Here is a 17999-nt window from a genome sequence, read left to right as displayed (position 1 = left end):
AGTGAACGCCACCATAAATAGTGAGCACCTCCGTAAACAGTGAGCACCCCCGGAAATAAAGAGCACCTCCGTAAATAGTGAGCACCTCCGCAAATAGTGAGCATCATTCTGCAATATTAGTGAAAAATAACGAATTTTCGTCAGTAAGAGTACGAGAGAATGATGACACACATAACAAAAGTACCACAGAGAGCCGATATGCACGGTAAATTTTGGATGTAAAGATGTTAAAGGATGTACTAAACATGTCTGAGCTGTGAATGAAGGACAAACATGGATGTATCTTAATAAGATATGTGTGGTAAAATTTGACTGCAAACTATCTGTATGGTATGACATGAATGATCCGAATTTTATCAGAAAATAGCACCAATGAGACACCTGAGTCTAAAATTGTGTTCAGAATAATCTGTGAATGAGAATATGATTCAATGTTAACAGAATAAGGTAAAATAGCAAGTTTGAAAAATATATCAATCAGGGTTGTCAAAACCTATCAAAAAATGAGAGAAGTCATTCATCAAAAGCTGCGCTTGTATGGAAGACCGAAGATGACATTTAAGATTAACCTGTTGATATAATAGGTTGCCTTTTATTTTACTTTGCTTTAATACAAATATTTCCATGTATCTCACGAAGTACAGAAAAAATTTGATTCTGGTTAATATGACAATGAATGAATGCCAGCACCCAAAACTCTTTTACGATTATAATTAAAATCAGTCGAAACAGAACAAAACTCGACTGCATATATCTGTACCCATCGTGTTGAAACAAACAAACATGCACGACAACACATGACTGCATGTTTCTGTACCCATCACGCGGGAACAAACATGCACGACAACACGTGACTGCATGTTTCTGTACCCATCACGCGGGAACAAACATGCACGACAACACGTGACTGCATGTTTCTGTACACATCACGCGGGAACAAACATGCACGACAACACGTGACTGCATGTTTCTGTCCCCATCACGCGGGAACAAACATGCACGACAACACGTGACTGCATGTTTCTGTCCCCATCACGCGGGAACAAACATGCACGTCAACACATGACTGCATGTTTCTGTACCCATACTGCATGTAATAATGCATGCGTGTCACCAATGACTGTCACATGTGAAGCGATGCCCGTAGAGTCCGACACCGAGCATGCATATTACTATGTCGTATATACATCATACATGCATCATTGCTGCATAATTAACATACGAAGCAGCATCATGGCGCCATAAAGTCGTCGCCGAATAAGAACAAGCTTTGTCTGAGTTTCATGACAATATATTCAACCACATGAATTTCATTGAAAGCGAAGACGCCACCCGATAAAGCTGATGATGAATTAGGTACTCGGAAGCCCATAATAAATTTCCTAGAAATAAAAAAAAAAACAGTCTGGCACACAGTCGGCTGGTACGTTTGAAGTAAGCACTCGGTATTGACTAGCAAACTCGCCTATCACAAGACTGTGAAGCTGAACAAAAGACCAATTGATAGTCAGAAACAATCGTTCTTTGGTCGTATGCTTTCATTTGTCTGTGCCTCCGCAGTCATTCGATCTTAGGTGTTTTTTATCAGACTGGCGCTGGAGATAAGAACGTCTTGACTCCTGCTTAATTCGTACACAAGGAGAGCGCCTGAGAAAGAGAACCTGTGTTCCCATAAAGAGAACCTCTGTTCTCTTCATTGAGATTGCCGACGACTGGTGTTCTACACAATTCAGATTAAAGTACAATGAATAGATTTGGAGGTCACAGGCGTCTTGGCATCGCGTCATAAGATCCGTGGCGCCGGCCATGTCGCGACAGCATGGGAGCGTCATCGAACAAAAGTATTCATATTTTTATAACAACTCGTGAGTTGCAGACGATCACATTTCAATACCTCGACTTTCTTTCAGCTAGACCTTTAATCCGATATAATATAACTCGATTAAGGCAGATGATAGGACATTATTTTTCACTTATTCGCAAAACAAGAACACTATTATAATTCAATACATCGTGTACTTCATATGTACAGAATAAGAACTATACTATGTTATATAACAACTTTATTAAAAAACGATTAGGGACTGCCCGATATTCGTATAATCGCTTAGCTGATCCATTTTCTTCGATGAGTTGCTGCTAATAATCGAAGTCAAGGCAAAATATCAACGACAGGCCTTACCAGGCCTATACTTCAACGCAAGGATGCTTTGCTAAGTTAAACCTGAAATGAATAATTTCTACACATTCTGGCGCAGCTTCTCATTCTACAGCATCCTACAACATCCTTTCATCTTACAACATTCCTGCATCCTAGAACAGCAGTGTCAGTAGGAAGTTTGTATACAGAAGGCAGAAGGGCTGCAAACTTATTTCTCATCCAACATAAGAATTTTATAAATCATTTCATCGACTGATAAAACCATTAATAATTTTCAGTTCAAATTGCGGAACATTGAAAGAATGTTACTCAGGTCAATTGAACAGGATTTAATGGACGACGTCGAAGCGATATTATTCGGTGCAAGCAGTTCTTTCCGTGGGGCCTATAGCCGGATTAATTCTGTTGCTGTAATCCAGAGTGCATTGTGTTGTAATCCAGAGTGCATTGTGTTGAATCCAGCGGCATTGTGCTGTTATCCAGTGTTTATTGTGCTGTAATCCATCGTGCATTGTGTTGTAATCCATCGTGTTATAATATAATATAATATAATATAATATAATATAATATAATATAATATAATATAATATAATATAAATACATTCTTGAATGATTGCATCACAGGTGACATCACAGTCATTCAGTTTGCACCAACTACTAAGTTTGTGTTAGGTTAATTACTTATAATGAACTAATAGTTGGTGGTTAGTCGTTTATTCTGAACGAATAGTTAGCTGCATTAATCATTCACAGGTTAATTAGTTATTAGCAGGTTCAAAGTAGAGGCTTTTTGATGCGTAATGACATCCTCGTATCTGAAGTCTTACGTAATCGGTTTCAATGAAAAAATGCACTGTAATTTTAATCGTAATCAGTCTATCTTCACATGAAGTTGCAACGGAAATAACTACAGAATATCATTTATATTATATCCCACGCTAGTTAGGCAACAATTTTATATAAATATAATTAATATCATAAATGAAGAAATTAATGAAATGAAAGGTACACTGTACATTTCATTTCAAATGTATGTATTCATTTGTAATACAAATGAAATGTATGAATACATGTATTCATGTATTCATTTCAAAGGAATGTACATTTCAGGTACATTCATGACAAGCCAGCAGTTACCCCTGCAGCTGAGATGTTGCAGTCCCTGTTTATCTCAGCCAGAAAATGGCTGCCGCGACGCACAAGAAATGAATTAAAGAACAATCTTGAGACTTGGATCGATGAATGGATGCTGGCACCGCATCCATCATCCCGCGCCATTTTGTGCTAATGTCATTCAGAAGATGTGGTGAAGAAAATCTTTCCATCTCGTTCCGCTTGTATAGAAAAGATGTGGTAAAAACGTTGCATTTTGAGTTGTTGACATGGGAAAGATGTGGTTTAAAAAGCCATGAATCCTGAAACCAAATAAGAAAGTTGTTGATAAATTGGCCACAATTTAGTGGAGAACGAAGATCATATGGGCTTGCTGATATTTGTGAAAAGTAGAGAGGGTTACGGAGAAAACAAAGTCATTTATTACAAAAAGCTTTGAGCATCGTTCAGTATGATATACAGCATAAGATATTTGCACCAAATACCATTCATGCACAGCTCAAGAGAGGTATTGCATCGTAGTTTGCATCGTCTGTGATACGAATAACTTAGAGAATACAATATAATAAAAAACAAATCTAAAAAATAATTGTCCTTCGCTATTTCCATCAATAACCTTTACGTCACTTTCTATTTTAAGTTAACGTCTCCAATAATTTGAGTTCGCGATTCACTCACTATAAATTATATTTTTGTTAATGCATGCAAACGTATATTACTCTTCATAAAGCGAGCTCTCTGCTTGCGGCAACTCAAAAGAAGCCTAGGAATCTTCTTCAAGATAAGGAGAGCCGCGGCGGTGGCCGCAACAACGGCACCTTTGTGCTGCTGGCACCTTGGGGGGGGGGGGGAGGAGCAGCGCCAGGAGGTGCGCTCTGTGCTGCTGACACCGTTGGGGGGGCAAGGGAGGTTGGTTGGGGACTATGGGATTAACTAACGGAAACATCTGATTAAGCATCGTCTCCTGATGGTGAAAGATGTCGCCACAGCTGAGAGCCCCAAATATGTATACTGTATATTATAAATATATTATCTCCGCTTATCATCAATGAAGTTAGAGCAAATAATCTCCTCTCCGGAACAAGAAGACCAAAAGAAACCGTTTATAAATTCCTAGATTCCTAAACCAAGAAATTCCTATCCTAAAGGATATTCTCCTAGAAGCAGAGAGAGCCAGGGACTTCATAGTAAAGCATGAGAGAGGCGGTGAGATTTTAGAGAGATAAAAGCCGTCAAAGGTGCCTTGTCAAGACTTCTTTGCGAACCAACAATTTACATGTAAACTTGTACTTCTCAGCTAAATTATTGTGAACGAAACGAAACTTTCAGCGTAATTAAGGCTTTGATACGGCGACTGGATCCTATATGCTTTCCTGATATAATTGCATCAACAAACTGCGGATACCCTAACTATGGGCTCTATTGATAAAGTGTGCACACCTAAATTATGTGCTCCATTAAAAAACTGTGCATACCTAAATTATGTGCTCCATTAACATATACTGCATGCCCAATTAAATTATGTGTTCCATTAGCACATATTGCATGACTGAATTATGTGCTCCATTAACACATTGTGCATACTTAAATTTCATACTTAATTAACAGACCGGATATACTTGTGTGAATATTTCATCTCTTCTTAAAACAGGTGAAATTCACTCAAGTTCCATAAATTTTAATTGTACGAAACTAATTGATGTTCAAATTGAACTAGTTATTATCAATAGTGAAACTTTCATCAATCATCATGACTGGGGCAACCAAATAAACTTTAGGCGCTGATATACATAACTAGCGTCACTGACGCATTTTTCATCATTCATCACGACCAGGAAAAAAGCGTTTCATTTATCAATTATGACTTAAGAATTTTCCAAAATTTTAATCATTCGTCGCTGCTGCTGGTGCAAAAAGATGCAACATTAAAAAAATACATAAAATTTAGAAATTGACGCAACATGCATCATACGCAAAAATAAATTCCAATAATCAGCATTTCAGCAGCACTTCAGGAATTTTTCAACCTTCATTACTGGAAAAATTAATTCAGCTTTAATCGCTAAGATCACAACTTCAATCTATCATCGAGACTTCAGAAATTGAAACAACTTATCCAACCATGGTGAAATGAGAAACTAACGTAAGATTCAAGCTAGGAATTAATTAATTAGATTAATTAATAATCTTATTTTTACTATTTTTAAACTGATGCAAAATCCAGATTAAATTAAGAAAAATTACTATAAACGCCATTGCTGAAATGAAAAATGTGTCTTACCGAAACCACACCAGAGACGAACGAGTGTCGTCATAACCACACCCGAAGTATGGTTGACAGAGACGAACTGCCATAACCACACCCGAAGTATGGTTGACAGAGACGAACGAGTGTCGTCATAACCACACCCGAAGTATGGTTGACAGACAAAGGCGTCGTCCAAACAATATCAAGAATTAGTTTGGCTTGGACGAAAAATTGAATTTTTTGTGCTATATATCGTGCCCACTCACAACGAGCATTTCTTGAACGTTTAGTAAAGTTAAACACGTAAAAGTTAATGTTTCAATTCAGAAATGCTGAAAATAAATTATTTACTGATTTTAATTTTGTGAGGAAACGTATCAAATAAAAAAAAATAGCCTAGTTTCACGTTTCAAAGCAACGAAATTATAAATGAAACCTGCATTAATGCGCGAATTTCTTTAAAGCTGATCTCAAAGCGCAGTGTTGCGAGAGTTGATTGGTGATCACCGTTGCGCTTACATAATTAATATGTACGTAGTATGTAGATGCCGTTTCTTAAGTACAGTAAGTGAAGGTTATATATTTAATATTCTCTTTGCACGGCGAATAGAAGTAGGAAAATGTTCACCACACCTAAGAAACGATTGATAAAAAGGTGTTCACTCTAACCATGATGATACCGAAGGTGAAAGTATTACTGTGTTCACTGCCCTTCAGACGAAATTTTGTTCACAGCTCCACAAAATGAGCACAGGTTGCAGACACTACACTAGTTTCCTATTGAAGTCTCTGTCTGCCCTAATTTCCAACACAAAGGTCCTCGAACTTATAACCTTGAATTCATGGCAAGCTGTTTTATTTTCGTACGTATACAATTCCTTGCCTTCCCTTGCCTCCTCAAGTTCCTTTACGCAGATAAACTTTTTTCACCGCGGGTGTTTCCTAAGGCTCCACTTCCTGGTTGAAGCTCAATAATCGTTGGCTTGGTACAGCGCCACGCAAAAGTTGTGCTCATTCTGGTCGCTTGTCGAAATATTAAGCGTCTCTTCAACCTTATATTTGCATCGCATCTATTAAGAAATTATTCAATTTTTCAACACTATTAGAGTATTTTTACCATTTTTTAACCAGTTATGAGTCCAGTACTTCGTTACTAACGAAGTACTGCCTTAACACTCTCCACAATATTAACAATGACTAAATTCATATCCCTGCCTTTCAACGATATTCACTTTCGAAGAAATTCCTACAGATATTTAATCAACTTATCTATTCTGGATATGCGGTATTATATACGGTATGACATACAGTATGATATACCGACGGTATGATGCTTTATTATCGTGCCTTGAAATGCATCCTTAGAAGATTATGTCATTACAATTGGGCTTTCAATGAAAAAAGTGTTTAAACTAAAACTATGAAAATAAAATAAACGTCGATATGACAACTGTACCGGTGAGCGCGGCGGCTGTCCCGAACGCGGCGACTGTACCGTGCGCGGCGACTGTCCCGGTGCGCACGGCGCAGCTGGTCTCATCAAACCAGATCGCGTCGTCGCTCGCCGTATGGCGCTCCACGCGCGTTGCCCCGCGCCTGCCCTGAGCTTGGCGCGAACCTCGGCCTCCAGACCACGGAGTGCACGCCACATCACAAATCTGATGCCATAGCCATTTGGCGTGCGCATCAGATGCCAAAGCCATAATAAGAATATGTTTGATGTGATAAACGAGCGTTGACATAAAAATATCACATATCTGATGGGTGGATATAAGTAAGCGAAGTGTGATGCCAAAGTTGTTACAGGAATATGATTGACTGAGACAAATGTGTGTTGAAAAAGCCATATATATAACGCATGCAGTCAAACAAATGAATGTCTGGTGCCAATGCGTAACGGGATTTAAAGTGATGGAGACGAATAAACGTTGTTCGAGCATCGTCTGAATAATGGGTAACAGAGATGAATGAATGTTGACAGGATCATCTGAATAATGATTGACAGAGATGAATGAGGGTTGAAAGGATCACCATAATAATGGTTGACAGAGATGAACGAGCGTTGACAGGATTAACAGAAAAATAGTTGACAGTGATGAATAAGCTTTGACAGCATCACCTTAATAATGGTTGACAGAAATGAACGAGCGTTGACAGGATCAACAGAATAATAGTTAGTTGACAGAGATGAATGAGCGTTCACAGGATCACCTGAATAATGGTTGACATCGAATTGACAGGATCATCTGAGTAATAGGTAACAGAAATGAATGAGCTCCGACCGGATGACCTGAATAATGGTTGACAGAGATGAAAGAGCGACTGCCTGATAAAACTGAACTTGAGTCGTCCAAGCCGCATCGAAAAATATAATTATATAATAATATAAAACAATATAATATATATGAAAATAAATACATAATTAGAATAAGAAGGAATTGAATATAAGTCAATATATTTTTCTTGAATTTAGATCAAGAGCTTCGTTGTTTGAGCTTGTAAAATTTTGCCAACGGAGTTACTGAAATTCTTGTTCTAAAGCCCGTAGAGTTTTCTGCGGATAATTGTCAAATGCCAATTCGATTTTGAAAGAAAATCAAAATCGTGTTCAAAATTTCAAACCAAGAGTATTGCAGATACAAATTTATTTGAAATCATTACTTATAGAGTATAGTTCAAATAAAATCCATAAGTGTATGTCTTAGTTCACCCACCGCCCGTCATTATCGCAGTGAAGAGCTTACTTTGTTAAGGATTTGTCGGATGTCAAAAGGATGAGTAATTGAAGAAGGAATTAACAAGAGAGGCAAGAATGTAAAGCAAAGTTGGAGCAACAGAATTAAATTGTGAATTAATGAACCCTAGCAGCATCATCATCGGCAGCAGCAGAGACATGAGCAGCAACACGAGCACAACACCAATTTAAAAACAGAAACAACAGCACTAACGGCAACCACAATAGTAGCTTCTGAAAAAATATTCGTACTACCTGCAACCGCTCGCATTATTGTTTCAGCAGCACAATCAGCAGCACCACCAGCAGCACAACCAGCACCACCAACACCACAACCAGCAGCAGCACCAGCAGCATCAGCAGCATCAGCAGCACCAGCAGCAGCACCAGATGGCTAGCGAGGCGCGCGTGCGGCAGGCAAGTGGCAGAGGTGGGTCAGAGTGACTCAGCTCCTTCCCTCGCTCAACTGCCCGAAGCTGATGCCTGCTCAACAATTAACCATGAACTTTGAATCAAGACCTTAATTTATTGGCAATCGATATCGTGACAAGTTTAGCACTGTAACTTTTATTTTAACTACCATCACTTTCTTCATACAAGGCACGACGTAAAACTGATTCAAATTTCGATAAAGTGAATACGACTACATGAAATCATGTGAAATTAAAAGGTATATACTTTTTCGATTTAATCATACAACAACACCCCAATAAAAAATTTGGCTTACAAACACAATATTTAATTCATCGACTTTATTCAGTATTTTATTCTCAACTAAAGATGAAAAAATTCGCTTACGAACATTCATGTCAAAATATATTTATTTAACGGACGTGTGCCTTGAACAAAAGCCGGTAGCGGGGGCGGTGAGCGAGCTATCAATTACAGTCGATGTCGCTAACTTGAAGGCTGCCGCAATCAACGACGCGCGCCAGGGACCATGACGACGTTTGGTTTCTTTCTGACCGCCTTATGACCACGTAACATTACGGCCGCCTTATGACCGCGTAACATTACGGCCGCCTTATGAACGTGTAACATTACGACCGCCTTATGAACGTGTAACATTACGACCGCCTTATGACCGCGTAATATTACGGCCGCCTTATGACCACGTAACATTACGACCGCCTTATGAACGTGTAACATTACGACCGCCTTATGAACGTGTAACATTACGACCGCCTTATGAACGTGTAACATTACGACCGCCTTATGAACGTGTAACATTACGACCGCCTTATGAACGTGTAACATTACGACCGCCTTATGAACGTGTAACATTACGACCGCCTTATGAACGTGTAACATTACGACCGCCTTATGAACGTGTAACATTACGACCGCCTTATGAACGTGTAACATTACGACCGCCTTATGAACGTGTAACATTACGACCGCCTTATGAACGTGTAACATTACGACCGCCTTATGAACGTGTAACATTACGACCGCCTTATGAACGTGTAACATTACGACCGCCTTATGAACGTGTAACATTACGACCGCCTTATGAACGTGTAACATTACGACCGCCTTATGAACGTGTAACATTACGACCGCCTTATGAACGTGTAACATTACGACCGCCTTATGAACGTGTAACATTACGACCGCCTTATGAACGTGTAACATTACGACCGCCTTATGAACGTGTAACATTACGACCGCCTTATGAACGTGTAACATTACGACCGCCTTATGACCGTGTAACATTACGACCGCCTTATGAACGTGTAACATTACGACCGCCTTATGACCGCGTAATATTACGGCCGCCTTATTCCCTGTCTCTTATACACATCTAGATGTGTATAAGAGACAGGGTGGTGGTGGTGGTGTGGTGGTTTTGGTGCTGTCATCTTTTGCCGTCTGGAAATGACTCTAAATTAAAAGTTGCTTTTATTTATTACGTCCTATTCATTAATAAAGATTTGCAGGAATGAAAATAATCCTGAAATATTAGTATTTCAATGTAAAAATTCCACCCATCTAAACAATAAATATGATTTTTATTACGAAAGAAACACGTAACTTTCACGTAAATTCACGCAAAGAAAAACATGGATTTATCCTCATTTTTCTTTGCGCAAAATATTGAAAACTTTAGGTTTTCCACTGACAAATAATACTCCAGGATAATAAGTTAGACAAAACACTTCATTTAATAGACGACTTCATTAATTTAATATCACTTAGGATGAAAAAGAAGTCTCTTCTTGATTAAAAAACATTGATTATTTCGTGAATAAAATATTAAACAACTCCGAATTTTCGTTGAGCTTCGAGCGTAAAATCAACTGGCATGCAATGGCCGCGATTTAGCAAATGATTGCGCGTGTTTACCAGTCCATGATTGTTTGACCGGCCAGTCGATTGTTGTGTTTGCATGGCGCTCAGCGATTGTGTTTGAGGAGCACACGCTGGACAAACGTTGTTTGTGTTTGGTGGTTGCGTTACCTTGCTAGACCGTGAGCGTTAGCGTTGTAATATAGCATGTTGTGATATGAACTGCGTTGTGCGAGGTGTGATATGAACTGCGTTATGCTGGGCGTTAGCGTTGTGCTGCTGTTAGCGTTTCGCGGGTTATGATAGGAACAGCGTTATGCTGGGAGTTAGCGTTGTGCGGGTTGTGATAGGAACAGCGTTATGCTGGGAGTTAGCGTTGTGCTGGTGTTAGCGTTGTGCGAGGTGTGATATGAACTGCGTTATGCTGGGCGTTAGCGTTGTGCTGGTGTTAGCGTTGTGCGAGGTGTGATATGAACTGCGTTATGCTGGGCGTTAACGTTGTGCTGGTGTTACCGTTAATTGCGAGATGTGATATGAACTGCGTTATGCTGGTGGTAGAGTTGTGCGAGGTGTGATATGAATAGCGTTATACCGAATGTAGTAGGTAGCAAAGTGTATGATGTTACCTAATAACGTAATTTACAGAATGCCATTAAGAGACATTCAATTCGTCCTCATCTCATCCCTTTCTTGTTCCATAATGCGGCTATAATGCGACATTCATTTATTGCAATTTTGAATGCAAGGAATTTCTAAAACAAAGTTGTTCCCCTCGTGATAAAATTTCGTGAACCTTCTATCAATCAGCGAAGCGTGAATCTCGTCAGCACCGTGCATATTGGGCATCAAAAAGTCATGTTCAGGAGATGGCGTGCGGCAGGAATATACTGTGGTTCCATTTCAATGTATTATGAATAATAGATAATCAAGGTTACTGCAGTGTTCATGCGAGGCATTCAGGTACTGGCACGGCTTTCCGGCCACGTTTACAATCTGAATAATTAATTGAGATAATTTTCTTAAGCATTTAGCTCCCGGAGAATCGATGACGTTTGCTCAAGTGACAGCCGTTGTACGTAGCACGGTCCAGTGTGACGAATATAATACTATTCATGCAGTATATAATAAGGTTATTATAGAGATTAGCGAACCAAGATTGGGAACATCAACAATTCCTATATTTGTTGTTCATTGGAATTTTTTGTATCAATGTGTTTAAAGTCGCAGGGTGAGTGCAAAACAGTTCAATAGCAGTCAAATAATCATTAGGATGTAATCAATTATCGAGAATATAAATTATCTCCATGCTTGAACAAGGAATGATGAGAAAATTCCTAAAAAATTACAAAGTTTTCGCCCTGACTACCACAAAAAACCTTAATTAACTCCTATGAAACTTAACATTAAATTTAAGCTCTTCTCTGCTAACCTCCTGTAATCAACACGGTCTATTTTCTCAAATTTCCAGTAACCTGAAGAAGCGTAACAAGAAAGATATTTCGTCCACCTTCAGGCCGACAAGTCGGACCACGAGACAAAGCCGCCCCGCAGTCCGCTTTCAAGGGAAGCTTCCAATTTCCTGGTCCGCGTAAAGATGATCCAAGTCCGCATCCTGTCCGCCACGTGCGGCCAATCCTCGACCAATCGCAATGCAGCTTCGCACTTGGTCGTTCACCGCACATAACAACCACGCAAAAACCAACCAATGATCACGAAGCGCAGCTGCTGATCTTTTATCCGTGTAGAGCGATCGTGAAATATCGAGTGATCATGGCTCGCGAAATCCTGTGCTAACTTGAAAAATATGGATCAGAGTTACTCCTACGAAACGATCGAACTTATGCAATTTTTTAATTTATTTTAATTTAGTTTTTTAATAGTATTCGATAAAGCATAAATTCAAAAAAAAAATATTTGGGTGATAGATTTTGCAATGCCAGAGAAATAATTATTGCAATATTTCTGTTATTTTATGAGATTATGAATGTCGGCAGGATATTCATAAAAAACTTAGGTCTAGAAGTACAAATTTTTGACCTCGCATTGTGCAAAGGTGAATTATCTGGAAATAATCACGATAATCGCATAAAATAATAATAGAACATTGATAATTAATCATTCTGATAAGTCCCTAGAATGATTTACTTTTGCAGGTGAACATTTTAATGACCAGCGGCTGATACTTATAAACATTTTTATGCATTCTTCGGACTTTCTTATTGGTATATATGCTGAATTGATACTATAATTTTCTTACATTATTTCAAATAACAGAATTCATTCTATTAATCATCAAATAAAAACATATGTTCTCATGAAGTGCATCCATGTATGCGAAGGAAAGATTATTTTTAACTAATTATCACAAAGCTATGAGGCCTAAATTGAAAAGAATACATATTGTTTACCTTACATGAGGCCAAAGTATGTACGCGAGTAATAATTAGACTAAATGTTGAAAAAAACTGTTTATATGAAAATATCGTCTCAGTTATGGAATTGAAGTCTTTTAAATAAATTTCGAGCCGAGGATTGGTTAACTTGATGAAGCTAATACGCTAAGTTCACTCTGGTCAATACCGGCGTTTATTGACCATCATTTAAAATTTAAAATAAAACCAGTCTTCATCGATCCGCAATCTTGTTATAAAATTCATTAAGATACCGCAAGTAAAACAAGTGTAAGAAGAACAAAATGAAGCAGTGATTATAACCAAAAGCAAAAGGAAAAAGGGGTAAGCCAGAAATAGTGTTAGCAAAAGGCGGTGGCGCCTCAGGTTTTAAGGATTTATGAGCACACATTATGTGAAAATGACGGTTAGTGTGGTTATTCACTTAAACGTTTTTTCAGATAAAATTATATTGAATTGTCGCAATTTTAAAATAATAATTTGACGAATCAACATTTACATATTAACAAAGCCAAGCTCGATCGAAAATCTATTGTGACGAAAGCCTTCCATGTGAAATTTGTTTTAATTTGTACTGGTGACTTATTGGTAACGTGCACTATTTGCTTTGAGGACTCGCACTTCACTTTGAAAATTTTCATAACTCCCCATGAGTTTTGTGATATAACTTATAATAATGACAAATTAGTTTTGTTACTTCCGTTCGACTTTAACTACATTACATTTAATTACATTACCGATAATTGATCAAATGTATTGACTGATTTATTTATTAATTGTTACACCAATTCGTGAGGTAAATGGTTATCCAAGTTATATTTTACCAAAATTGTTATAATTGTGACGGAAGAACAGCTCAAGCATAATTACCATAGCAAGGATTTGAAAACAAGATAATGAAACAATTATTAACAATTATTTTATAATATTTTTATTTCCTGTATTTTAACAATAAATTAATCGTTCGTGCCATGGTTTTCATCCATGGCTACAAGCCAGCAAACGACAGCCTGGATTTGTCCATGGATTTACAAGCATGAACAAACTGCGGTTGAAAGATCACGGCCATATCCGCACCATGGATCCACTCACCCCCGTTGGATGATTTCGCTTCACTCACCTCCACTTCACTCTTTTTTGTTCATGTTTTTCATGGTTATAAGGGGCGGGATCGGGCCAGCAAGGCAGGTCAACTTACCTGCCTCACCTGGCGCGCGGACCAATGAAGTGATCGCCTTGCCTGACTCTTACATCCAATGGGCACGCTTGTGCTGATTATCAAGGAGCAGGAGCACGTGGTCAAGATATATGCACCTCAAGTCAAAGGCTGCTCCATCAGTTGGCTTCACGCGCCAGTTGTGACACTACGGATTCGGCGCCTCACTCCTGAGTCCAAATTCCCGAAGAGAAATCCGTACAAAGTGAACTTGATTTAGGAAGAACAAATTTAAGCCAGTTGGCCGGTTTCATGGTTTCCTGGAACGTTGGGTCACGTTAGATTCAACACAAGAAGCAAAATCCCAGACTGTTAATGTTATAAATCCTACATACCAAAAAGTAATTCCTAAGCTGTAGGAAAATTTAGTATACTACTGTAACTGAAAATCCAGGTCATCTCGGAGAATATAAATCATCAACAACGTACAATCCTTTTGCCTCTTGTAAAGTAAATAAAACGGATACGTTTTTTTCTTATCTCGCCCCAAATTTAAATGAGATAAACTGACGCAACAATTGCGTCGAAGATGACATCTAACGGTGAATGTTGTATGATGGAAGCCTTCAAGAGAGATAAATATTTTCAAATTATTCTTCCGTCCGCTTCCTGCAGTCCCCTCGTTTTCTTCTGCAGACTCGCGTTTGTTTAAAAGCAACCGTAGGAAAATTATTCATAACTGTCAGAAATTATTCATAACTGTCATGTGCATTGAAAAATTTTCGTCCAAATTGAGTTGGAACGACGCTGCTTCTCGCGTAACAGTGGAATGAATCTCACCGACTTTCACAACAATTAAAAACACTGTTGGAATTTTTTGTATATGAACAAGCTGTTTTTCTATGGTTATGAACAAACTTTTTTAAAATTATAAACAAGCTGAAAGAGAGAGATTGTTTTTAGAATCTCATAGATACTGTGAACTGTTCACTACCGCGTGGCCGAACCCGGAACCTCTAAAACTTGAGAGCATCTGCAGAGAGAAGCTGGAATCATGTTTAAGGAGAACATGCCTTCAAACAAGGGTGAGTCGTGATGAATATTTATTGTACACATGACTCAAATTAAATTCGCGTTTGTGTCATTTTTGCAGTTACTGGAATACCTTTTTAACAATAACGCCACAGATACTGAACATCAATTTTCGGAACTGATTTGGGCAAACCTAAATTTTAAATATATGCAATCTGTGACCTCATAAGGATTCTATAACATTTATGAAAGCACGATTTTGAAGTGAGCTTCATCTTGTTCGCACAATTGAAAGATCGAACACATAATTTGAAGTTATTATAAACTTATTTCAAGTAGCAAATGATTAAACCTATCGACCAAAAAGATTAGACAAAATACATTTCCAGCAAGTTAGTCATCACTAGGATGATCTTGCTAGCTATCCATCACTATAGGATGATACTAATTATCAAGAGATTGCCGAGCACTGATGTTGTAAGTAGATATTTAGATGTGTTAATAAATCTAAGCAAGTAGGAAACTACAACATTTCTGCAGTTGGGGCCGCTAACGTGACGGAAAAATTGCTTCTAATATATGATCCACAATTCAGAGTTCACAAGCAGATTATTAACTAACGAAAAAAAAGTAAAAATATATCCCAATCAATCCGATGTTTACTGTTACTCTTCAATGCTTTGGATTCATTCAAGCACTGGACTTCTGGACAAAATACGAATAAATATTACGAATGCTTCTTGTGAATTTCTTATCTCAGAACTAATTTCTTAACGTGTAAATACAATAGAAAGTCCAGGATTCATTTCGTAGTAGGAATACAGTAGGGTGACTAGGTTTCATTAGGTAGTATATATAGGAATACTGTAGAGTATTCATACAGGCCTCCATGTTCCGTGCTCATGTTAAATACAGTAAGATTATCGAAACACTGCTATTTGATGCACATGTTAAATAAGGTTATCAAACCAGCGCTATATGGCACATGTTTAATAAGGTTATCAAGCCAGCGCCGTTTGATGCACATGTTTAATAAGGTTATCAAGCCAGCGCTATATGATGCACATGTTTAATAAGGTTATCAAGCCAGCGCTATTTGATGCACATGTTTGTTTAATAAGGTTATCAAGCCAGCGCTATATGGCACATGTTTAATAAGGTTATCAAGCCAGCGCTATTTGATGCACATGTTTAATAAGGTTATCAGCAGACGAAGTAGCGTCACTCAGGCGACTTCCTTATCTCCAACATCAAACGAGCTGCCGGGGTTGATCCTACCTCAGCCACTCGAGTTTGTTCTTCCTTCTTCATAGTTAGATAATTCGTTATTCCTAATATTCAAACAGCTGATACTCACTGGGAAGTGGCTTGAAATAGCAAAGGTTTACCCATTACTGGTTTACCCATGTTATTATTAAATTCTTTTCTTCGAATGTGAATAATTTAAACGATTTTAGGTTGACGCAAGATAGCAGTATTAGATAAGAAGCTAACAGCATTAGGATGTGGCATGAGTAGCAGTATTATATTAGAAGCTACCAGCATTACGAAATGCTACCAGCTACCAGCGGCAGTATTATGTTATTAACGATACATTACAATGTGATAAGAGTATAAGCAGTACACGGAAGTACAGCAACAATATTTCAAATGAAGAAACCATGTAAAACATGGAATCACAGCACTGCTACTTGATACAGGGGTGAATGGATGATGCAACAGCAGTATTACATGGTGTAGCTTTATATATTATATAATATTTGTTATGCATCATATATTACATATTAAAACATATAATTTTAATAAAAATAATGCATAGCTTTCATAAACAAATAAAACTTTTATGAAACTTTAGACAGCGATAAATTGTAAGATTGTAAGCTAGATTGTAAGACATGGAGCAGCCTCAGCCGGACAGGAGCAGCGTTAAAAAATATAACTCAGTACTCACGGCAGTGAGTGCCAGAGAGCGCATTTTCTCGTCGACGAAAACGTGAAGTCACGGACGGACAAATAGACAGACGGACAGACGGAGAGACGGACGGACGAAGATGGCGAACCCAATAGTAGATTTTTGCCATAAATGAGAAAATGCGCTAAAAATAATTAGAATATCAGTGTCAAGGCACCGGACACCAAAATGAGACACTGAAAAGCTCTATTAATGTACTAGTCATCAATGTAAGACGTTATAAAGACCTTCCAGCTGTCAAAAGTCATGCATATATGCTGTGCATGACTTGGAGCAGCAGTACTAGTACGTGGAGCAACAAAACCAGGAGTCGGAGCAGCAAAACTAAGATATGGAGTAGCAGTACTAGTACGTGGAGCAACAGAACCAGGAGTCGGAACAACAGAACTAAGATATGGAGCAGCAGTACTAGTACGTGGAGCAACAAAACCAGGAGTCGGAGCAGCAAAACTAAGATATGGAGCAGCAGTACTAGTACGTCGGAACAACAGAACTAAGATATGGAGCAGCAGTACTAGTACGTGGAGCAACAAAACCAGGAGTCGGAGCAGCAAAACTAAGATATGGAGCAGCAGTACTAGTACGTGGAGCAACAGAACCAGGAGTCGGAACAACAGAACTAAGATATGGAGCAGCAGTACTAGTACGTGGAGCAACAGAACCAGGAGTCGGAACAACAGAACTAAGATATGGAGCAGCAGTACTAGTACATGGAGCAATAGAACCAGAACACGGAGCAGAGCACCAAGGCGAATAATTGGAGACGCGCGCGGCCTCTTGTTTACGGCATGCATATTTAAGGGCAGATCAGAGGGAAGCTCCTGCAGCTGGCTGAGGGTTGCCGTTCGACTGTACAGCGGCATGGGGGTGCCGCCCCGACCCT

The 17999-nt window shown here is 38.6% G+C and overlaps 1 protein-coding gene across 1 annotated transcript in view; it reads left to right on the top strand.

Moving 5' to 3' along the window:
- Positions 1 to 14885: 14885 nt before the first annotated feature.
- Positions 14886 to 17999, top strand: part of LOC108670583 — a 35618-nt gene continuing 32504 nt past the window's right edge. Inside the window, exon 1 of the mRNA XM_018158048.2 lies at positions 14886 to 15197. Coding sequence (XP_018013537.1) covers positions 15167 to 15197 — 31 coding nt within the window. The 5' untranslated portion in view covers positions 14886 to 15166. The remainder of the gene's footprint in view (positions 15198 to 17999) is intronic.

This window comes from Hyalella azteca, unplaced genomic scaffold (assembly GCF_000764305.2).
Source record: "Hyalella azteca isolate HAZT.00-mixed unplaced genomic scaffold, Hazt_2.0.2 contig11947, whole genome shotgun sequence".
NCBI lineage: Eukaryota > Metazoa > Arthropoda > Malacostraca > Amphipoda > Hyalellidae > Hyalella > Hyalella azteca.
This window is presented reverse-complemented; position numbering and strand designations above follow the sequence as displayed.